The sequence below is a fragment of the Cyprinus carpio genome, chromosome B3 (assembly GCF_018340385.1).
Source record: "Cyprinus carpio isolate SPL01 chromosome B3, ASM1834038v1, whole genome shotgun sequence".
NCBI classification, from domain to species: Eukaryota; Metazoa; Chordata; class Actinopteri; order Cypriniformes; family Cyprinidae; genus Cyprinus; species Cyprinus carpio.
The window spans coordinates 10,737,162-10,762,150 of record NC_056599.1 but is presented as its reverse complement, the minus strand read 5'-3'; the positions used below and the strand labels follow the sequence as shown (position 1 = coordinate 10,762,150).

Below are 24,989 nucleotides of genomic sequence, written 5' to 3'. Positions count from 1 at the left end.
CCCCTGCAATAATAGTTTATCTGGGGCTAGATAAAAATACAATTAAAATATTAACATATTTCATAGTATTAGCATAACCACTGAATATGGTCTCGAGTGCATTTGCTTAATTCTTGCTAATTTCCTTACCGTGTGGGAAAACAAGACAACACACAAGTAACAAAATGAGAAACACAAAGAACGCATTTCATTATAAAACTTTATTGAAGGTCTGTTTGTCCTGGATCAGGATGGAATGATATGAAAAAGACGTGAGAGTCCATCCCCGTGGAAATAAGGAGAGGGCAATAAAACCAGACAATTTAAGAGAAAGAAAAATTCAGTGCTCTGCGTCGCACCCGTTCACTTTAAAACCACTGAGAACTCCAGCGATGCTTCACTCACTGAAACTGTCTTGAGACGAGTTCGTCTCATCTCAACACCACTGCATTTCAAACGCCATCTGTTCACATCAACAAAATAAGTGCGCTTTCAGTTCCACCAGTCCTTTTAAAAGAACAAGCAACGGCACGAGTCCCACGGACCGCAGCGCTCTGAACCGCATCAGCTGATTTGGGACGAGTTTCTCGACAGCAGCTTTGGCCTCTTATCATTGGCAAATGTGTAAAATCTAGCTGAAATAAACCTAAAAGAAGCTGAGGAACGCAGCCCTGCGGCTCTCAGAGCACACCGCCGCTGAGGTCTCAGGCCAGCCCCTGGCGAAAGGCGAGACATGACCACTGAAGCAGCGATCCTTGAGCAGGATGGGACGAGGTTTGGCTGAGCGGCAGGGGTGATGCGCTGCTATAATTTCAAGGTTCCCGCCGGAAGGCTTCCATTGCACAGTCTGTAGAAGCGCAGGTCGTTCACAATACGATGAATTCACTGAGTGAGAAGATGGTGGGTGGTGCTGGGGGGGGAGGAGGAGGAAGAAAGACGTGACTCGCATGTTAAAACACGGTTCTAGATTCCGTGAGTAGAATGTTGAAGGTCGGTTCACGCTGCGTGACTGAACACATGACATCATCCCAACTGAGTGAATGGGATTTATTTATCATATTTAAATCCACATTACAAAACATAAAACACACACCACACACACACACACACACAACACACACACACATACACGATTTTTTTATCACTATCTGTTTTTAATTTATTTTTGAATCCATTAAAACAAAAAATTATATATTTCCCCCCTTTTAATTTTTGTATTCAGAGTAATGGAGGTATCAAAAAAAAAAAAAAAAAGAATATGTTCCAGTTCTTCACATTTGTAAAAACAACACAGTTTTGTCATGTATTTAATGCTTCAGGTATCAGTCAGGTTCACTCACCCTCTCTGGCGTGAAGTTTCGGGCGAGCGTTGTGCGTTGGTGTGGGTCGAGGCCTTGGCAGCCATTCAGGAACTCTGGCAAGAAGGAAGAGTAGAATGCTGGGAAATCCACAGCCGCCATGTTGTAGAGCGCCAGCGTGATGTCGTCCTGGAGGAGGTCGTGGCTCTTGTGCAGAAGGACTTGCAGGAGAACATTTATGAAGTGGAACAGCATGGTGTTCCGGAACAGCTTCTGAAATTAACACATAATCACACATCAAAACATTAAAAACAAACAATCCATGTGAATTAAATAAACATTACACCTATTATAAAACAAAGAGAAATTAAATAATTAATATGTTTAATTTCTTATATTAAATATTAGTTACATTTTTACTTGTGTTAAATATAATTATAATTATATTATATATAATAAATGCTATTTATAATTTCTATTAAATTAAATAAAGTAACCTCTAAATAACTTATCTTTAATATATATTAAATATACATTCAATTTTATTTGTATTAAATTAGTATTAATTTTAAATTAATTTTATTTGTATTTGTTTTGTATATATTTAAAAAAAATAAAATTAAACATTGTTTTTTATTTTTTATTTTTTATATACCAGTATATTTTATATTTCAAATAAAAAATCTATATATTTTAATTTATATGAATAATATTTATATATTAAATGGAAGTTTACTTTAATTTGTTAAATATGGATTCAATTTTATTTATATTAAACAATTGATATTTTTATTCATGAAATGAATAATTAAAAAAATATTTTCAAATATAAATACAATTAAAATACTTAATACTATATAAAAATGTTTAATTTTAAAGTATGAAAGTATTTTTAATTTATATTTTGTATGTATTTTTAATTTATAATTATAATGATTAAAAAAAAATAATAATTTAGTTTTACCCTGTGGTAGAGATTGTGTTTGGTGTTTTGGTTGTTTTGGTATGTGGAGTTTTGTTTGAAGATGTGAATGTCCGGTTGCAGAAAAGACTGACCAAATGCCTGCAAATCAAATACATGGTGCTCAGACACAAAAACAGTCCAGCACCACACATACCAGCATTTCCAGAGCCGCAACTGAAGCTTGAATTGTATGAAACAACATTCTAGGAAACACTGAATAATATCCAGACTATAAAAGCCAAAAACATTGCATTGCGTTGTCTGTGCTGACTCCACACACACTGAAACGGTTGCTTGATGTGCTCCTTTGTAATGAACCAATCAATCTCTGAATCAGACTGAATCAGATCAGTATGGAAGGGATGTCACTGCTTGATGCTTCTAAAAGCAGACATGTTTTTAGGGCAGCTGATACCTGCATGGCAGTAATGAACTGCGCTTGGTTCTCCATCAGTTCTTCTGCTCCGCTTCTCTGAACGCTGCTCAACACTGAGCTCTTGAAGAAGAACCTCCAGTTCTGATGGAGAATCTGAAAGAGCAGCTCGAACATCTCGGCTTTCACATCTGGACAGGAACGCTGCAGAACACAGAGACCAAGATCAGCAAATTACAAAAACTTCCACCTTTTAGATCGCTATTTGAATTAAATCATTTTTATTCTTAAAATAACAATAACGTAACTTTCTTAGTGTTTGTATTTAATGTTTAACTGCCCAAAAACAATTAGCATGTGTCTTGTAGATAATAATTTAATAAATGTTTTGCATTCTGGTTTCTACCCAAAAAAGGGTTTTCATTTTTACAGAAAAAAAAGAAAAACAAAAAATTTCATTTATTGATTAAGTAATAAGTTGTTTGTTTTTTGTCAAGTTGTCCTGCCACATACTGAAAAACTGTCAATGGCTTAACATCACATTATATGTCATTTAAAAAATGACATATAAATTGCAAGTAAAAATTATAATTACTGTATAAAACCGTAATAACACATTCCCAGAAGTCCCGGTGAGACACATCGCACAGAATTATTTTGTGCACATTTTGTTTGTTTCTTATTTTTATTATCATCAGCTGTTATTAGCATGTTTGTTTATTTTTGTTACATAAAATTAGGCATTTAAATGTAATCTTTTTAGGACATATTATTGGGTAATATAGAGTGACGACTGATATTTATGCATTTTATGTATTTCATGGAAGTAGTCTGCTACAGTGTTATAAAACTGAATTGATTTACATTATAAGCTTTTAGATTTTCATCTTTTTGCCAATATACATATCAGCATATTTTGCTCGGTTTGAACCTCTAAATAAAATTTAGGTATTTTTTATTACTCAAATGTATGAGCTCCTTATTATCATTATATCAAACTTTAAGAGCTATAAAAGCTGGTGTATCAAATATAAATACAAAAAAAATATGACTTTTTTTTCTTTTTTTATGATTGTCAAGTTCAATAAACAATTCCATTTAAAAAAAAAAAAAAAAATTGGACAATTATTTCATATTTAAAACTTTATAAGGTTATGGTAAGCACCAAGATGCCCTCCAATAACCATAAACATATTCTAACAGTGAATTTCTGGCAACCACAGCTGCCTTTTTTTAAACACTAAATTCCTCTGCTACTGTGTTTTATGCTGGAAAATCAGTCTACAGCACTCCGAGGTTTAGGTGTTATTATTCACGTCTCATACCTCTGCCACTATTGGGTACACCTGATCCAAACAAAGGCTGAGGATGCTGGGTAACAGAGGTTTGAACGTCTGACCGGGTTCTTGAACCACCACCTGAAACAATAATACAAAGATAAAACTGTGAAGGACATGTTTAATAAACACAGAAACCCAAACGCAGAAGGGGCTCCATCAGGTTATTCCACTTACCTGCAGAATCTTGAGAAACTTCTCAACCGCTTTGGAGCCAGAGCTGCCCTCCTGTAAGATGCTCACCGCCAGCTGCTCTCTGAGGAACACGGTGAAGATTTAAACAAGTTAGATAAGCCTGACATCAACAAGCAGTTACGCATGATTGATTAGCACTCATAGACGTTCAGAAACAACTGCTTGTGGCTCTCAGTGTCAGCACAAGCTGTGAAGGTCACCTGGTGAACATGCTGAGGAAGGTCTGGATGATCTGCTCCGTGAAGGCCACGCCCATCTGCACACGCAGCGCTTGAAACAGCGTCAGAAAGAAGCTCAGCATCTCATCCGTCACATCTGAGAGAGAGACGACGTCAGAACAATCAAAATGATCAAATATGATTATGTCACTAGAAGGCAGTGAAGATGTTGGTGTTCAGTGGCTGTAAAAGTGCTGGTTCAGTGACCTGGCTGCTGGATGAAGAGGGGGAAGAGCGCGAGCGTGACCTGGACAGACTCCTGCAGGCTGTGGTAACAGATCTGACGCGACTTGGTGGCCTCTCCTGATATACTGTCCACCAGATCCTTCAACACACACAGAGTCTGCTGGATCACCGCTTTACCTGAGGGACAGAACAACTTCATTTATCATCATTTTTAAAAAATTATTTAAAGTATCAATTTAAAAATTATTTAAAGTATCAATTTAAAAATTATTTAAAATTCTCTCTCTCTCTCTCTAAGTTTAATATTTTATTTTAGCTATTTACATTATGAATTAATCACAATATTGAATTCAAATAAAAATATATTTCAAATAAATGCTCTACTTAAAAAAATAAATAAAGAGAGAAAATAACCAAGTACGCAAGTAAATAAATAAATGAGTGAGTGAGTGAATTTGGGGTTGGTAATATGAAGTAAAATTGTTTAATGTTTTTTTAAATCAGTCTCTTATGCTCACCAAGTCTGTATTTAATATAATGAAAAATATAGTTAAAACAGTAATATTGTAAAAATACTATAACAATTTAAAATAGCAGTTTTCTATTTTAATATATTTTAAATTGTAATTTATTCCTGTGATCAAAGCTGTATTTTCAGCAAAGATTGTTTTTTATTAAGTGTTGATTTTTAGTTATGATTTCTTTATTATTTGGTGTTTTGTTGTTCTGGAAAGATTTCTTATTTATTATTATTATAATCAATGTTGAAAACAGTTGTGCTGCTTCAAATGTTCCCGAAGAGTGTGATCATTTATATTTCAGCACTCTTCAATGGAAAGAAAGTTCAAAAGAACAGCATTTATTTGAAATAGAAATGATTTTCTGCCACTTAAAATTAATTTAACGCATACTTGCTGAATAAAAGTATTTCTTTCTTTAAAAAAAATATCTTCTGGAGCCCATACTATAACTACTTATCATCAGTTGCTCTTACTGTTGGGGTGATGGCTGGGTGGGCGGGGCAGGAGGCGGTACTGCTGCGTCAGACTGCTGAGAAGCCGCGTGTGATTGGCTGAGCGGCTCTGCCACTGCTGCTCCGCCTCCGGCAGGCTGGGCCACGGCAACAGCAGCATGTTTGACAGAGCTCGACACACGAGGACGTGAGCCTGGGACAAAAACAACAAACATTACATCACAAACAAATACAGACGGAGCCAAGTACAAACTGTGCCACGCTGTCCTGATTTCCAAAAACCCACCTCCTGAGGTAATCTGTGGTTATGATTCTCCGTGATCAGGTTGAAGATATTCTGCGCCGCCGGCAGCGACACCAGGAACACCGGCCGCACGGTGGTCGCCATGGAGACCAGGAGATGGCACGCAGATAAGAGCAATTTCTCTGGGACCTGCGGCACACAGAGATCAGGAAGATTAGGATTTTCCCCGGAGTCAAAGAATGAGGAAAAACGGGTTAAACAGAATAAACCTTGCAATCTAGTGAAACTGTAAACCGTAGCACACAGAGTAATGTTTTTAGTTTCAAGACAACCCACCAACTAAGGACATTAGTAGTAAAAACCTTAACATGAAGACTTAATTATGACAGTGTTTACTTTATGGTTTTTATATTGTAATATTTTCTCTCTCTTTTCTGTTTGAAAGAGGAGCTGGTAGTAGCAAAGCATATTCATTTCAAAATAAGAGTCCCTGTTTATTTTTAGGTTGTTAAAATGTAATATTCCTGCATAAAATGCATAAATTCTTTTCCTGGACTTTTTTCTGGTATTTTGGTGGAAAAAATACAGTAAAACAGTAATTTTGAGAAATTATTACAATTTAAAATAACTTTGTTTTAAGATGAGGATTTAAAATGACAAAAGCTTTATTTTCCACATCATTACTCCAGTCTTCAGTGTCACATGATCCTTCAGAAATCATTCTGATATGATGATTTGCTGCTCAAGAAACATTTCTTACTATTATCAGTGTAATAACAGTTGTAGTTGGAAACAGATTAATTTTTTGAAAAGAACAGCATTTTGAGTTAATATTGTATCCTGCTCATCTCTCCCAATAAGCAGCTGAAGATAGTAAAGCGTGGCCATTTCAAAATAAGAGTATTTTAGGCTTGTTTATAATTAGAAGTCCTGCATCATGCATAGAGAAACTCGAGTAATGGATGCACTATTTGTATTGACAAAATTTGTAAAAAAAAAACAAAAAAAAAACATTTTTATGTACAATAAAACTAAAGTTACATGTACAAAATACGATAGTATCATACAATTCAAATTTACAACACCTTTATAAACTGAATAAAAACAAAGTAAAAACACCAATGCACATTTATTATTTTGTAAAAGTAAAGTAAACAAATTAACTGTCGACATCTTGCTCCAACAAATGACAAGAATGCACCCAATGTTATAATTACGACTTCTCACCTCGTAAATACAAAATTCCCAGGAGTACAAGAGCGCACCGCACCTTCACACATTACATAGATTGATTTTACTAGTATTGGTACAATCATGTTTACTGTCTTCACTTTATCAGCAAAATCAAATACTGATTGACCTCTAATTCATATGCAACGATATATTTGTACCAATTACAATATGCATGTGTGTATATATATATACATATATATATATATATATATGTATATATATATATATATATATATATATTATATATATATAGTAAAAATTATATAATATATTGAACAAAACATGTTTTGAGTGTTTAAGCTTGCAGTTACAATGTCCTACTTTAAATGAGCCTTGAAGATCCTTCATAAAGACCAACTCACCTTGGCATTGATGAGAGGGGTCGTGGCTGCCATGCTTGACCGGATGAGGTCCACAAATTGCGTTTGATCTTGTTGCCGCTGCACCTCGCTGCAAAACTGAGCCAGCCAATGAGAATACGCCTGCAGAGCAGCCAATGACTGCGCATGACTGCAAAACACAGACGGTTATTAAGCAGGATTATAAAACAATCCACCTTTATGTTAACTGATGGCAAATAGCACAGAGTTTATGACTACTTACACGTCTATAAGGTCCGGTTTGAGAACTGAAGGAACAGCCATTTCTACATCGTACAGACTGATCTGAGAACCGTAACACGACACTTCCACCAATCTGAGTAAACAAACACTTATTTCAGTCAGCTAGTAACATTTGACCAAACAGCATTTACCTCTGTATTAGGGGAAGTCGTGGCCTAGTGGTTAGAGAGTTTGACACCTAACCCTAAGGTTGTGTGTTTGAGTCTTGGGCCGGCAAAACCACGACTGAGGTGCCCTTGAGCAAGGCACTGAACCCCCAACTGCTCCCCGGGCGCCGCAGCATAAATGGCTGCCCACTGCTCCGGGTGTGTGTTCACTGTGTGTGTGTTCACTGCTGTGTGTGTGCACTCTGGATGGGTTAAATGCAGAGCACGAATTCTGAGTAAGGGTCACCGTACTTGGCTGTATGTCACGTCACTTTCACTTTTTTAATAATTCAAGGTATTATTATTCTGTCATTAATAATTCCTAAATGTTTACCATGATGTTTATCTAAAAATGTAAAGTTGCACATTTTTTGACACCCTGTGTTGGCCAAAACAAGGAAATACTTTCAAATTGTGAAAGTAAAACTAAAACTTGTGTTTTTCTTTTATTAAAATGGGGATTTGAAAAGCATGTAAAGGAAACAATTTATTCTTGCCAAATTTAAACAGTACTGTTTAAGTTTTGATACAATGGAAACAAAGTAAAAAAAAAATAAATAAATAGGTGTCTTAAAGGAGCCATAAAAAGTCTTTCATAACAAACTATTACAAAAGTCTCAATACTCACTTTAAAGGGATTTAAATTTGGAAATAGCAAAACAGGAATCACAGTATGGCCTTAATGTGATTATTTAACTTCAAAGGCAATGATTTAATTAAATAAATGTGAACACTGAACATTCAAAGTCAAAACTGTTGCACTTTCTACAGTCTAGTAACTAGTCATAGTGATGCCTGCCTTAGAAAACTCCACTAATATTGTAATTTGAGGTATTAAATGGCATAAAACATGAACAAACACAGAGGACAATAAACATACACATAAGAAGGGAGGGAGTGTTGTTGTTAAGAGGAATTGGGAATCAGGAACTGACCTCTGCACAATGGCGAGAGCGTCGTTAAAGCGAGCGGAGAATACGTCCCCTGTGAAGAACTCGGCCAGACGTCCCACGGCCTGCAGAAGAGAGCTCAGGTCTCTGAGAGCGCAGTGCAGCTTTCTGCAGTCTGCCTCTGCTGTGATGTTCAGCCTGCGACCTGCTCTCACGCACACACACACAGAGAGAGAGAGAGAGAGAGAGAGAGAGAGAGGTGCGAAACCACTCAATAACAGCTGACAGCAGCTCACTAGCCACATGAGAACAGAAACGCCACTAATAACCATCAGAGCGAACATTACAAGACCAGATACTACAGATGTAACAATTCACTCAACTCACGATTCAATTCATGATTTTGATTTCACAATTCGATTCATGATTAATTTTTTTTTTTTTTACAAAATGAGATTTAAGACAAATTCTAAATTAAATGTATCCTTTTATCATTGCTTAGACAAAATACTGCATGCTTCTTTGTGAAATTGAAATATAACATTATAATAATATACTAATAGATCACTTTCATATTCTTGCTCTTTTGTTGGTTTTGACTGTTTTTATTTTCCTAATTTGTAAGTTGCTTTGGATAAAAGCATCTGCTAAATAACAAATTTAAATACATTGTAAATGTAAATAAGACTAAATTGAAATTTTAAAACAAATCAAATAACCCAAATAAAATAAATGTCGTCATATAAACAAAAGGCTTTGTCTGTGCTTTTTCCATTTAAAATGAGAGACAACCACTGCATTTTAATCATGATCCAAATTAAGATGCTGCGTACATGCAACATGAGCAGTTTTTAATCTAAATTAGATTGTATAATTTAAAATTAGAAGGAAAACAGAATGATTTGACTTCAGTTTTGTGAAACTTTACATAAAAAATATCTGCATGAAACAGAAACAGCAGACGAGCTGAACGAGACGCAGATTCACTCTCTGCCAGCAGGTGGCACTTAAAGCTTTCCTTGGTTTCTGCTGTAAACAAAGCAGCGCTGCACTTATGAACTTAAATATGCATTATACAGAGGCGAGATGAAAAGAAAAAATATCATTAATGGTCGACCGATATATCGCCATGGCCAATATTTGGCATTTTGAAAAATATCATTAATGGTGATAAGTTTTTCTGCTTGGCCGATGTGTTCGAGGAGGGACTTTTATTTTGATGGTGCATCTGACTTATTCTCACTCGTTCGCCATCGCCGTTAACAGTTCTGTCTATTATGGTTAGAAATCTGTTTAATAATCAGATAGAATGGTTAAACAAAGGAATTAATGTATACAAAAAGTATTATAACCATTGCTTTTATATTACTAGTAATAGGCAAACATTATAATACTTTCTCGTTTGCCGCCAGCATTAAGAAAATACGAATTTATATCATTTAAATAAATCTTTAAATGACTAATGAACATTTAATTTCACAAACTTAGTCGAATCCAGCTGTGAGATCTTGTGTGTATGTGTATCCAGCATGATCATGTGTTCTCTGTGTGACGGTCGGTCTGTGTGAATTGAATGCTTTAAACTTGAAACTTGTGATTTCAAATTATGCTGCGCTTTATGCATTTGCCCACTGTCACCATCATGTCATTTTCTCTTTTTTGTGTATTTTATGTGAGTTGTGTGCTTGGTTTTATTTGTTAGATATGTTTGATTATGAATGCAAACTTACTTGAATGATTAGTGAGTTATTGGTTACAGTGTTTACTTCCTTTTTAATTATATTTTTATTAATTATTATTTATTTGTGAAAAATACTTTGTCATCTAAAGTTTGTTTGTTTATTTTACACATGTATTTTTTAATCCATTGCCAAATGATTTAAAATTTCTTAAATATTAAAAATAAAAAAAAAAAAATTATATATTGGCTTTATATATAAGATATATATCTATATATCGGCTATATATATAATAAATAATAAAAAATAATATATATATATAATATAAAAAAAAACATCACCCCCCACCCCCAAAAAAAAAGTCGACCAAAAAAAATATCAAAAAACTTTTCTAAGATCATCTAACTTTTTTAAAGACTATTAAAAACATCAGTCGACTACTAAGTATCATCTAAACTTTTCTAAAGACATTATAGCATATCAACCGATTTAAATCGTCACATAGTTGAATCAATTTTCAACCGGCTCGCAGTTAAACATTACATCCCTACCAGATACCACTACAATACTACTCACTTAACCTGTATATTTAGACTGCTCAAGTGTTCAAGCAATCAGTAGAAGCTATATTACCATTCATACATTTGGAGTCAGTAAGTTAATTTTATTCTGCAATGATGTATTAAATTGATAAATTGATTAAATATTAAGCAGCACAGATGTTTTCAACACTGATAATAATAATAATAATAATAATAATAATAATATCATCTTTCTTGAGCAGCAAATCAACATATTAGAATGATCTCTGAAGGATCACGCGAAACTGAAGTCTGGAGTAATGACGCTGAAAATTCAGCTTTGATTACATAAAAAAAAAAAAATGTCACAATATATTTAAATAGAAAACAGTTATTTTAAATGGCAAATATATTTAAAAATATTAATGTTTGTTTTTACAATTTTTTTTTTAATAAGTGAAAAATCCATACTAACCCCAAGCTTTTAAACGGTAGTGTGGATTACAGTTCATGTAGAACGTCCTACTTCATATTTTATTTCATGTGTAGTTGTACAGCCTTAAATCAAACAAGCCTCCGTTCACATGGACTTATTGTTGAATCTCAGGTAAAAAAAAGTAACAAGTAAAATTCCCCATGTCAAAGTAAGTAAAATATTTATGTAATATTTTATAGGAAGTCAGACAGCAAAAAAATAAAAAAAAAATGTACTGCCTGATTAACATGGAAATAAAGTTGTCAAAAATATAACATTACTATCATATTCCCCTTTACGCTTTGGTACATTAAGACATACAAGACAGTAACATTTGAATACCAAGTAAAAACGACAGCATCTTGCACGGAATTCTTCATTGAGCTTTGCGCAATGCATTCTGGTATTGCCTCATCAATGACACATATATGCAACCCTGCCTTAAAAACTTGGCCAAAACAATGTCTCTTTTAATGGTATTTAAAACAGTATTTGCATTTGGACACCTGAAAGCATTACCTGGTTGTGCAGCTCTACAGGTTTTGGAACAAATCCATCTATAAAACTCATTTAGATTGTAACAATAAAGAGAAACTCACTTGTTCCTGATCTCACGATAAACTGCTGCAGCCCCAGATAAATGTCCAGATCCTCCTGGAGCACCGGAAACTAAACACATACACACATTATATGAGGAGCCGTACAAGCCATAATTAATTCGGGCACTCTCAAACACTCTTACATTCTCCTTAAACATACATACATTTCTACCTTTTTTTGTTATCCATTACTTCCTGTTTAAGCAGGAAGTCACTCTCAGACCAGGAAATACATGTGCAAGACTTGCTCAGCTCTTCCTCACAATTTTACAATGATGCTATTCAAAGTCATCCTTTTTTTTTTTTAAGTACATATTTTAAGTTTTTAAATTTCAAAATTTCAAAAATATCTTTTGCATGCAGACAGTTCTACAGATCTGTGTACCAGTGTTATGATACTGATTTTGATCATATGTATAGGGCTCAACGCTAAGGAAATGTTTCTACTGGTCCGGTTTTTGGCCAGTGGTTAATTATTAAATATATATATATATATATATATAATATATATATATATATATAAATAAATATTTAATTTTAATTTATTTGAACTTAAAGTTAAAATCAAAAATCAATCAATAAATAAAAATAAATAAAAAATAAACTTAAAGTTTATTTATAAATATATATATACACACACACACACTTTTTATTTATATAAAAATAAACACTATTAGTAGTACTATTTTAAGTTTTTAAATTTCAAAATATCTTTAAGCATGTTAAACTCATACTCATGTGGATCATGATCTTCATTATTGCTTTTGGGTTTTTAAATCAGATTTGCTTCCATATTAAACATCTATTATACTTGCCAATGAAGAGTCAATAGTTATCAGTACAAATAGAGTGAGGATGTATACGCTCACCCACTCACATACACCTACCAGAACTGAAAAGGTCTGGGACGGCAGCAGCTCCATCACCCTGGCAACCACTTCCAAACTCTGACGCAGGTATCGCTGCCATTCCGTCTGTTGCTATAGAAACCAGAGGTGGGGGGGGGGGTTCTAAGAATTCCGCAGAACAAAAGTGATGCTTCTGTGTATGTTTGATTGATCCTTACATCATCATCGAGGGTCTCGTCATCGAGTTCTTCTAGCTGACTCTGGTTTAACCTGAACTGGATCCTGTTAAGAACTTCACGCAGCAGCAGCACTAGAGCGTCTTTATACCTGGTCACACACAGACACAGATTACTGCAGTGTTTTTAATACAAACTAAACTCAATTCATGGGCTCACAAAAAGTCCACGGAAACACACCTGTTAATGACACTGTCACTGTCAGCCAATCGGCTTCTGATCTTGGTGGTCAGGTAGTCCAGGAATATACTCCAGATGTCCAGACAGGCCAGATAACCCTCATGATTCGGCTACAACAAATCAAATGCACGTTTAAGTGAAGAGGTGCACAAAAGATGAAATGTTAAAAATGTTAGTGCTGAGTCACACTCTTTTTAACTGAGTCACAAATAGCATTTTTATTTTATAATGCTTCCTGAAGTGCACTTTTAATGTTAAGGATTTTTACATCCAAAACTGTCATAACTTAGAAATAAAAGCCCATTATGTACCATAATTTTAGCCATACGAGTTAAACACTCTTGTTTAAAGGGGGCGGGTCTTCTTTAACACACCCACTGCTATGATTGGGTAATGTCAAAACCCTTACGACAATCAATCAATGACAGCTATGATTATAAAGTGAGTGTTCTGTTTATAAATAAACAGTTTATATAACTAATGATTTTCATGCTACTAGGACACACAGTTGACGGTAGTCACTCGCTTGATTTACTGATACATAAACATCAATAAATGAGTTTGAAAAATTAAGACTGACTATATATGAGTCCTTATATGGTCAAAATCAGTGATGACAGATTAGACATTAAAACTGGCATGCTTACTTACATGTTGACTATATCTTTCTATAAAAGTTTGTTTGAAAAGCCTGCATCAAATTGCGATTGGGTTTCCAAAGCATCTCCTGATAATGTACCAACTACGGAATCATTTTGGCAACTTGGTTTCAATAAAAGTTGTTTTCTTGGACTAACAAAGATGCGTTGAGTTATGCAAATTGCAGTGTGCTTTTATAGTACAATGACATCTTATACAGTTCTGCACATAAGTTTATATAACCTTTGCAAAATATGGAAGATGTTAATCATTTTAACCAGAGGAGGTTTACAAAAACAGCATAATGTTAAATTTAGTTGTTTTTTTAGTTCTGGGGAACAGTGTAACTTTATCATTGTAATAGGTCAGTTTTAGTTTGTTATTTTAGTTCATCAAACTAAACTAAAAAATAAGAGATTTTTGCTTTGCTAAATCAAATCAAATAAAAAAAAAAAAAAAAAAAAAAAAATTTTTATATATATATATATATATATATATATATATATATATATATATATATATATTATATATATATATATATATATATATATATATATATATTTATAAACTAAAAAATAAGAGATTTTTGCTTTGCTAAATCAAATCAAATAAAAAAAATATATAGTGGACTATATTGTATGTAAACTTATGTTGAATAAATTATGTGAAACAGCTTATTCAGGATAGTAATAAATATACATGTGCCGGTATTTGGTAATGCGATATTACAATAATGCACATGCACAATATTGTTATCATTGGCACTTCAAAATACAGTAAACGATTAATAATTAAGATTTTTGAATGCATTTTAAGAAAACTTAAAAATTATTAATCAACTGTTTAAAATACACAACACCGCTGTATGCTGCGTCAAAGAGGCATGTGTACTTAAATGTAAACAAGCCCAGCATGGATGAGAAGCACATGGAATGAGTGAAGGAGACACGCTCAGTGAAAATGAACATTCACTCTCTGACAGCAGATGGCGCTAAAGTAACAGCAGAAATGCAGCCGTGACCCAAGTAACCGGTATTTTAATGATTTAAACAGCCATTCACATTTTCTTATTCACAAAGTTGTTCACCACAGCACTGAATACTTAAATACTTAACGCCATTGCACACAGAGTACGAAATTTTCGCACACTGAAAAATAAATACGACCTCACATTGGTCAAATCACATTAACACACTGCCTCTGAAACTTTCATCCATCATGAAAAAGAATTCGGATCAGGTTTGATTTTCTGCATTTTTCGCATCCGTAGCAAGCATTTCGAAAGGTTTTCAAGTTCATCCACTTTACAATAAGGCTCCATTAGTTAATTCTCAGTTTTATGCATTTTCAAGGTTCTTCGGTATCATTTCGTTTGGTTTTAGGGTTCATTAGTTAATTCATTAGTTAGTATTAAGTACCGGTGGTAAGAGCGCCCCCCGGTCAACGGTTCTTGATGGCTATCCGAAAGATGCGCAGATGCACTCTCTTCAGAAAAGCGCTGAGGCATGACTACATCAAAAGGAGAAATAATGAAAGGAGCGCTTATTTGATTACAGCCGTTACTGAGGAAAACCTCTCTCGTGCTCTACAAGCGCCTCCTGCTGGCAGACAATGAATTTGCATATATATGCCGCCAAAAATAATGTGGAGACTGTGGAAAACACAGCTTCTGTTATGAATATTATTAAATATTTTAATTTGAATGTCTGATTGAAATGAATGCTGTTATTAAAGTAGTTAATCGTATAATGAATTATAATGTTATGAATATTATTAAATATTTTAATTTGAATGTCTGATTGAAATGAATATATATAAAATGAGCATTAGAATGAAGTTTCTTTATTAACTATTTAATGCTCCTATAACTTTTATTAAGTTAAAAAAACAAGAGGACATGATGCTATTTACTATTTTTACACACAAGAGGCTTTTCTGGAATTATGAATTTAAGAATGCGTTTTAGAGAATGAACAAATGGTTAACATTGTGCCATATCAGTCAGAAAAGCAGTTATGGGTTTAAAAAAAAAAAAAAAAAAAAAAAAAAAAAAGCTAACTTAAATGTTATTCTTCGCTGAATAACTCTAAAATGTTTTCAAAAGCCCTTTAAAATTAAATATGTACACAGTTTGAATTAAATGAGAGTATAATCAATTTTTTTTAATTAGCATGTTTTTGTGTTTTGCTTTGGTACCGAAATTGGTACCGAGAACCGTAAATTTTCACTGGTATCGGTACTGAATACTGAAATTTTGGTACCGTGGACAACACTGTAATTCCTTAGTTAGTATAAACTAAAATTATTTAAAAATTATGTAAAATGATTATTTTAGTTATTATATAATGTTAGTTATTATTTATTATTAACTTTTATTAGTTTTAGTCATTAGTTAGTATAAACTGCCAATGATTAATTATTGTTAACATTCATTTTTTTGTCGAATACTAAAAAAGCCACTGAGACTGAGAAGAGTTAAAAAAACAAAAACAAAAAAAATAAATAGAAATTTACAAGGTGTTTTCACCAGTTTGAAAACAAAAAAGGAGGGTGAAAGAGTTAAAATTAGAGGAACAGGGAAGGTTTGAGTAAACAAAGTCCAGCAAAAGGAAGTATCATTAGACATTAATAGGGTAAGTTAGAGTCGGTGCTTCCTGGAACAATAAGTGAAGGTGTTTTACCTGGTTAAAGGTGTATTTGAAGAGCAAAGCTAGAAATTCCACTAGAGGAAACTGCGCGTTAGATTCGATCCTCCGCAGATGAACGCTAACAAACAGCCTGAGGAAATCTGTGAACTTTTCCACATAGCTGAGAGGGACAGACAGGCAGAAAGGGTTAAAAAGCAGCGGCATCAATGAGTTAAATGTTTAAAGCATGTGCATTAATTTCTTACCTTTCGTCTAATTCTTGCAATCTGCTTTTGACAGTGTGCGTGTTGGTGTGTGAGTGTGTGTTTGTGAGTCTTTTCATGTGGTGGTGTGTATGTTGAATTTTGCGGAGCAGAAACTCCTCAAAGTCCACCGGGACACAGTTTTTGCACATTAACTCGTTAATACAGTTCATGGCCATGACGCCCAGTCTGGCGCGTTCGGCGTGGCCCACCATCTGACCAGTTCTGCCATGTCCACCGCCATTGGCTGGGAGGCTTCCGGGGCCGGAGTCTCCATTGGAAGTGGGCAGAGGTTTCGTTTTGAGTGGCTGCTGGCATCCGAAGCGAGCGAAATGAAAAATCGAAGCGAGGAGCGATGGAGTGATGGAAGAGGAGAGAGGGATCCAGCTAAAGAGATGAGCCAAGCATTCCAGCGCTAGCAGACACAGAGCACCACTTTCAGCTTCCAGAACCATCGGTGTGCTGTCGCCTGCCAAAATGCCTACAGAACATGACAACAATTAAGACAACAATCATTAACTGGTAGCTTTCAACTAGTGAGAGACCAGCTTGTGATTTTCAGTATTGGAAAATACTCATTTGGCTTTAAATTTTCTATATGTACTCATCTAGAGTTCACTAATTGAGATAACTATATATATTTCATTTCTATATTTATTCAAAGTTAGTTATGTTTTAGCTTGTTTTTTGTATTTATTCAAAGTTCACTAATTGACTAACTGATAATGATTATATGATTGAGAACTATATTAGCTAGGGTTCAATTAATTTATGAAATTTTCAATAACTAAATTAATTGTTAAATAACTTGCAAATAACAAAATCTGTGGTTTTGTCATTTTACGGAAATTATTATTATAAATATTATTAAAAATTGTATTAACTCTAATTTAATTATTAATAATAATTTATTATTAATATTATTTATTAGTATTTCATTTCATTTATATATTTACAATTTTCATAATTTTCGTTTTTTATTTAAATATTTTTTTTTTACACTAAAACAAATTTAAAGAATTACTATTAAATTTCTCAAGCTACAGGATTACAGAAAAATACAAAAGTATGTACATAAGTGGCAAAAAAACAAGCAAAAGTCTTCAAAGCACTTGCAAACAAACTGGCTTTTTCCCTAAACATGCTTTTATTTTTTCAAAGTTCAAATAGTTTTTTCTTACTTCTGTAAAGTGACACCACATTCAACTATTCCCATTATCAATTTACATTACTTTTACTAATTTGTTGTTGCAGACCCATTATCAACCCCCCACCACATTATATTCTAGTTATCAGCCTGTAAATAACCGATATTAGCACTCGTTGGTACCACTGATGTAGACCTTGTCTTTCAAAGGGGGAAGTCGTGGCCTGGTGGTTAGAGAGTTTGACTCCTAACCCTAAGGTTGTGGGTACGAGTCTCGGGCCAGCAATACCACGACTGAGTGGATGTGTTAAATTTGGATGGGCACGAATTCTGAGTATGAGTCACCATACTTGTCTGTATGTCACGTCACTTTCAAAACAGACAAGTGTTCAAAGGGTCAAAGCAGAAGCTCACCTGACTCTCTAGACGTGGGGGATGGAGGGGGAGTGGTGACTGCAACACTGTGTTTGTCCCATACTGTCTCCAAAATACCTGTGAGGAAAAGAGTTGTTTAAAATGAAACTGCAAGCCCTAGCAGATCACATACACATTTTACAGTGCTTAAGGACTAGTGACATCACATAAACTCAGAATTAACGATTTCTGAGTGCCTCACCAGTCAGAAGGTTCAGTACGGTGGGGATCTGATCCAGCAGGAGTTTCTTCAGCTCCTCTTTACGAGCGACGCTCAAGTCTTCTCTGGGACAGACCAGCTCTTCTGAGGTCATCTTGAGCAGAACTAAACCCAGCGGCGCTAGAGACGGTGACTGCACTAACTACAACACAAAACCACAACGATGGAGGCAGATCACTTTAATAATATGATTTAATAACAACACGTAATAAAGAATAAGACGTACCTGTAAGGTGTTGCTGAAGAAGTCATGGTAGAACATCGGCCAGTCCTGGCGTCCGATGTCCACGATGACTTTGCACAGCTTGTTTCTGATGAAGAAAGGCAGCAGTGCATGCTGGGAAAGAAGAAGCTTGGGCAAACAGCTACGAAGTTCTGCTTTGTCTCCACTGGCCACACCAACCCACATCTTGTTCACAAGATTCTGCACAGAAAGACCCACACATTTATTGTCATGTGTACTATTCTTAATTCTTATCTTATTATCAACGATGCCTGCGCTCGTATATTTTAATGCATTTTAGGGTGAATTGAACAAACAATGTCATGTTTCACCATAAAATGCAAAAAAAAAAAAAAAAAAGAGTTGTATTTTGCATTAAGTAAATTAAACCAATTTTTTTTTTGTACCATTAAGATGTGTTTTTGTTGCATAGTGATATTATTTTAAGTGTCAATTTCCCAAAAATGATATTATTGCACTATTGTAGCGAAAACCATCCACTATAAAAATAATTAATAATTAAAATGAGTATTTAGTATAGATAATTTAAATATAGCCATTTTTGCAATACAGTAATTACAGTTAGGGGATAAATATGCTCACTAGTCATGAAAATTTTAATGAAAAAAAAAAAAAAAAAATTCCTAAAGGTCAAATTTTGTGGCGAGATTTTTATTTTTTTCTTTCATTACTTTTATTCAGCTGTTCTTTTGAACTTCCTATAAAAAAATAAAAAGAACCATCACCCGGGTAAGCATAAGAGACTTCTTTTAAAAAAACTTTACATTTTAAACATCATAATTCTAAAGTTTTGAATGGTATTGTGAGCCTTAAAAATGGTCTTTGCAGTTGTGAAATTAATCTAGAGAAAATAATGAATGGAAGGGTTTATTTTACCTCAAACACAGTAAGGCTGTACATCATGACGTATTCATTTCTGCTGTTGGAGAGGAAGTAGAGGCAGTGCCTCCATGAGCCAGGCTGACCCGCAAAACTGTTCAGCAGCTCTTCTGCAGTAAACAACAACAAAACAGTCTTTACAAAAACATATTCAGAAAAAAATATTCACATTCTGACGGAAATGAACAGAATTGTGGAGATCGTTAACATGTTTATTTGTGTGGTTTGTATCATTTAACACCAAGCAAACCGAAACTCTGGTAAACACAAGCAATAAAATTATTATGGGAGTATACAAGTTAATTCCACAGACACGTAAGAAACAACTTCAGTAGAGCATAAATGAAGGCTGCTCCCACAACTGGAGCTCTTCGCTTCTAAATTCATGACAAGACAGTGATGGTTTGTATACAAAAGTTTTGCATATTTGCATGAAAAAGAAAACATTGGTTTGTCGCACACCTACTGTCCATAGATGAGCATTTCAAACAGTAACAAAAGTTTTAAAAAACAGATCAACTCTTGTGACAAATAGGAACTAAAAAAACATGCACATACGGTTTTGTCAAACTATGGTGTGAAATATGGTGAAAGATGGTTGTAACGAGGACACAACAAGTACAGCTGACTTACACTCAAACAGCTTCTGTAAAAATCTCTTTCACACTTCATATTTCGTTCATAGTTCGTAAATGAAATGCACTTAAATAATCTTTCTAGTGCATTATGGACTAAATTTAACTATGGAGTCTAAAGCAAAAATTAATATATATCAAGTCATATTTGGGTGAACTGTTACTTTGTTACAAACTTATTGTTTTCTCTTTAAGTAAAATCATAATAACATTGCGCATATCGACATCAACTCTGGGTTTTGGAAACAATGTTTCCGATGCAATACTTGACTTATGCAGGGTCTGATATACAAGCTATTTATTTCCTGATGAAGCAACGCCTGACCAATTACAGACAGTTTCACTTTCTCCAAATATATCACTGCTGAGAAGTGTATATTGATCATATGTTGAGCTACGAGCGCTGAGTTTCAAAGCACCGTGCTCGGACTCAGGATTTACAGTAAATCTTGGGCCAAATGCTCTCAAACAAATCCAATACCAAGGATTTTATGAAACTGAAGAGACACAGTTTAAATGTCATGAATGTGGTCTCCACCCACAAAACATAGCACCTATTAGACACATTCCTCACCTTAAAGGGGTCGCATGATCATTAATTTTTATTTGAGGTTCCCTTATAAAAGTTTTAAAAGCATTGAATAATAACGAAGTTCATAATTTTGTTTTTTATCAAAAGTCATAATTTAGTTTTTTATATGTTTTTTCCATTGGGTTTTGCATTTGTTTAACATAAGCAATTTGTCACAGAACCAACACTAATATTTTGCAGTCTGTCTCTCATCTTTAATTAAACAGGCCATATTTGTGCTGCTGTGTCTTTAAGACTGTTTTGTAAACACCAGGACTTCTGTGGGTCTTATGATTAATCAGGTAAATGTAGCACATCTTAAGACCAATGTAAAGAAGATTTAACGCTTCAAAGTTTGAAAATACTACTTCAAAACAAAAAAATTAAAACGCTTAAGGCTCGAATACCTCTGCTCCCATCCACTAGAATATGGAAATAATTTTTACTGTGCCATCTGTATATATATTTTATTTCTATTTTCTTCAAACTTTGTATCTTTACTTTGCATTTCATGTAAATGTATCTTGATTTAAGGATGTTTATATATTTATGTTATTTTTTGGAATTTATTTTTGTTTTTTTGTTTGTGTAGGTTTAATTTTAAGCTATTTATTCTGTGTTTGAGACTTTTTGATGCAATTTATTTGATTTTTAGAATTTATGCTCGATTTTGAGACCTTTTTAAGAATTTTTTGTATATTAAATGAGCAACAGAAAATAACTGATGTGGAAATATGCAGGTCATACTGTTCAGATCACACTGCTCTTTTCCAACACTTGGCTTGTTCAGAAGGATCTGCAGTGAGGTAGGTGCTACACAGGAAGAGCAGCTTTAACACACCTTACTACATTTTACACTTATTTAACTGTGTGAACACTACTTCTATTAACACGCTTCTCCTGACAATTTGCCAAATACTGAATAGGCATCGTTTAAGTAATTAAAGGGCGATCTTGTGCATCAAGACATTTTTTGAAAGAAGAGAAAACTGAACGTCTCGTGATATGAGAAAGACATAACAAGTGGTGGCCTATAGCTCAGTTATATATTATAACTGCACAAAGGATGACTCTGCAAATCAGGGCATGATAACTGTGTGAAGGCCAGTGCCAGGCATATGCTCACCAATCTCTCTCTTGCGGTCATTGGTGGTGCAGCTGTGGAAAAACTCCGTCATAAGACTCTCCAGGGCCCGTAAGGAGCCCTCCTCTGACGCCTGCAGCACAGAGAGAGACAGATGAGGGAGGGAGGAGAGAATGAGGACATAAGACAAGATAAGGCATTTCCATCTGAACTTTTAATGCAGCCACGCGCTGCATCAAACACGCCTCCATCGCATTTACAAACTGCAAATCCAGCATACGGAGTCAGAGATACTCAAAACTTTGAATCTACTGTACAGAGAATCTAATTTTAGACTAACGATATATATCCCTCAAATGTTTTCGCAACTGAATTAAGGGTTTGCAAGCTCCCAGCATGCTTTTCTGTAGTTACTGTTATTGGATTGTTTTGATAGCTCATCATTTACTTATAAAAGGGATAGATCAGCAAAAGGGGGGGGGGGGTGTCATTATTAAATCATAATATAATCAATATTAATATGATTATAATTAATTATTTTGTAAATTTTTACCCTCATGTCATTCCAAACCTGTAAGACCTTCTTCTGTGGGACACAAAAGTTGATTTTTTTTTTTTATGTCTCAGGGTTTTTTTTTTTTTTTTTTTTTTTTTTTAAATAGACAAATTTTTTTTTTTTTTCTTTCAATAATATATTTTTTTGTGTTCCACAAAAGAAAGTCATATATGCTCGGAACAACATGAGGCTGATAAATTAATGTTTTTATTAATTTTATAGCGGTATTTTTTTTTTTTTTTAACTGCGTAATGCATCATGATGCCTTCTATTTCATTTAATTTATTTATTAACCCTTACAGTCTGTGCAATGCATCATGTTGCCTTTTTCTTTTTCTATTTTTTTTATTAACCCTTAAAGTCTACACATAGTGCATCATGTTGCTTCTTTTGATAGTTGCCTTTTTTTCAGTGCACGCTCGCGTTCAAAATACACACGAAAAGAGCGTTCACAGAAAAGAGTAAAAAGGCTGGAAGATGAATACAGGAAGCGGGCTGATGATGATGGTGGTGATGATGATGCTCAGGGCTCTGAATTCTTTGTATGGGTCACGACACGTTGCTTGTTGCTCCACACAGCGAGTGTGACGTCACAGCAGCAGAAGAATGCCTTTGATTTCCTCATAGTGTTCAGACTGTCATGAACTGAAGAGGACACCGTTACACACACATCCAGAAGCAGCTCTGCTCTGCTTCATGTGTGTGAATGTCACCTGAGACCGTTCCTTAATGATTTGCTTTCATATCTGACAGATCTAGACTGCTATCTGTCAGTCCTAAAACATAATTTCACAGTAATAAACGCCTAAACCAAAGTGTTTTGACGTGCTTACATTAAATCAATGCTTCTAGCACAATGCAATATGGACATTTTCAGGTAAATGAAGAAGCACAGACCCTTCAAAAGCATTGCAATCTCTAAGCATTGGTGAATGCATAAAAAAGAAATAACATTCACGTATTTGCACAAGAAAAAAAATAATGGTTAAAATAGGCTGTGAGTGTGTTAAATATATATACATATGCATTAATTCTGACTCACCATGCCCGGGCTCTGAGCTTTTCTCTGGCTATAATATGAGATGGATCTGGTTCTGTTCGCTCATGCTTCCTCTGGGGCCTTTTGTGTTTCACCTGGAAGCACCGAAACTCCGCATCACTGTCCCGTACACAACCGGTGGACCCCGGGACGCTTGTTATTATTGCTGATCTAGCGAGAGCCTAAAGGGAGCGAGACTGACGCTGGCCGGATACACGGCGACAAACCGCATTAAACCACTGCGAAACACAGAGAAGAGCAACAAAACAGCGGTCTTAAAAATATGTCGGGGCTCTGTTGTTTACGTCTCGGGCGGCGGTAGCGCTGTGTGGGACTCGGTGCTTTATTTTGAGCCCTCAGAAGACTGACAGAGCCACTCCTTGAGGTGGTGGGATCGCTCTTTCCGTGCAGGCCTCTCGTAGCTTCCTCTCCTCTGCCCATTAAACTAACGGAAGTGACGTCTTCCTTATACTAGTAGAAATGAACGAGAGTAGAAAGGAAAGCAGAGTAAAGGAACGGTTACTTTAGTGGGCGGGGTTTAGAGAGGAGACGGTGCCTCTGATTGGCCAGGAGTGACCGGTCTAAACAGTAATTAAATAAATAAATGAATAGGTTTTTTTTTTTCTTCCTTTAATGAAGGAGCTTTTCAAACAATAAATTATGCATTATTTTATTAGAAAACCATAGCCTTTAACACTAGCTTGCTCTATTCTTTTTCTATTCTATCTGTTTTCTTTTTATTTAATATATAATTTAAAAAAGCCTTTGCTATGTGTACTGTTTTAAGCTATATGAGACTTGTTATAACACTTGTATATCATTGCTCTTTTGCTGATTTTGATTGCTAAGCGTCTGCTAAATGACTAAATGTAAATGTAATGTAAGCAAACCTAATTTCTAACATTTTAGGATTTTAAATTATACATAAATATTTGGAACAAGATTTTAAAAAAACATTGAAAAAAATCTCATAATAGGCCTATTTGTATTTTTTTTTCGTCTGGCAGCAAATGTTGTTGTTCATTTTCATGATTGTTGTAATTTTTTTTGTAATATTATATGTTTTATAATAATTAATAATAATTTTTTTTAGTTTTTTTTGTTTTTTTTTTGTTCTTTTTTTGTTTTTTATTTATTTATTGCATACATTATACCAAAATCTACTTAAACCTTCTAAATCTTTACTGAAACACATTTTATAAATAATTTTAAAATAGGTGTTTTAAAAGTGTTTTAAAAGTGTTTCATTCTACACACTTTATTGCTTTCGCTTTAGACGTCACGTGGTACTTGTTACTTTTCTCAGCGCTGGTGAGAATGCACCATTCACCGGCGCTTGTGATTACTAATCAGGCTTGATCTTTGAATTATATTATAGAGGATTCAGATAGAGAATTTCCATTAGCGTGTCAGACATATATATTTTGTAATAATGTGACTTAAATGATTATACTTTATATTACACAAATGTCTC

At 34.4% G+C, this 24,989-nt stretch overlaps 1 protein-coding gene across 1 annotated transcript; it reads right to left on the bottom strand.

The window, feature by feature from the left end:
* Positions 1 to 185: 185 nt before the first annotated feature.
* xpo6 (exportin 6) lies at positions 186 to 23,973 on the bottom strand. The gene is given in 25 exon segments (XM_042719608.1): positions 186 to 872; positions 1,304 to 1,550; positions 2,242 to 2,340; positions 2,657 to 2,818; positions 3,940 to 4,032; positions 4,129 to 4,207; positions 4,347 to 4,461; positions 4,572 to 4,727; positions 5,545 to 5,716; positions 5,810 to 5,956; positions 7,363 to 7,510; positions 7,604 to 7,696; positions 8,705 to 8,864; positions 11,934 to 12,003; positions 12,821 to 12,913; positions 13,000 to 13,108; positions 13,198 to 13,307; positions 16,518 to 16,644; positions 16,730 to 17,207; positions 18,288 to 18,365; positions 18,490 to 18,649; positions 18,734 to 18,931; positions 19,628 to 19,740; positions 21,963 to 22,053; positions 23,519 to 23,973. Coding segments are annotated over 25 exon segments (3,390 nt in total). The 5' UTR covers positions 23,522 to 23,973; the 3' UTR covers positions 186 to 783.
* Positions 23,974 to 24,989: the final 1,016 nt, after the last annotated feature.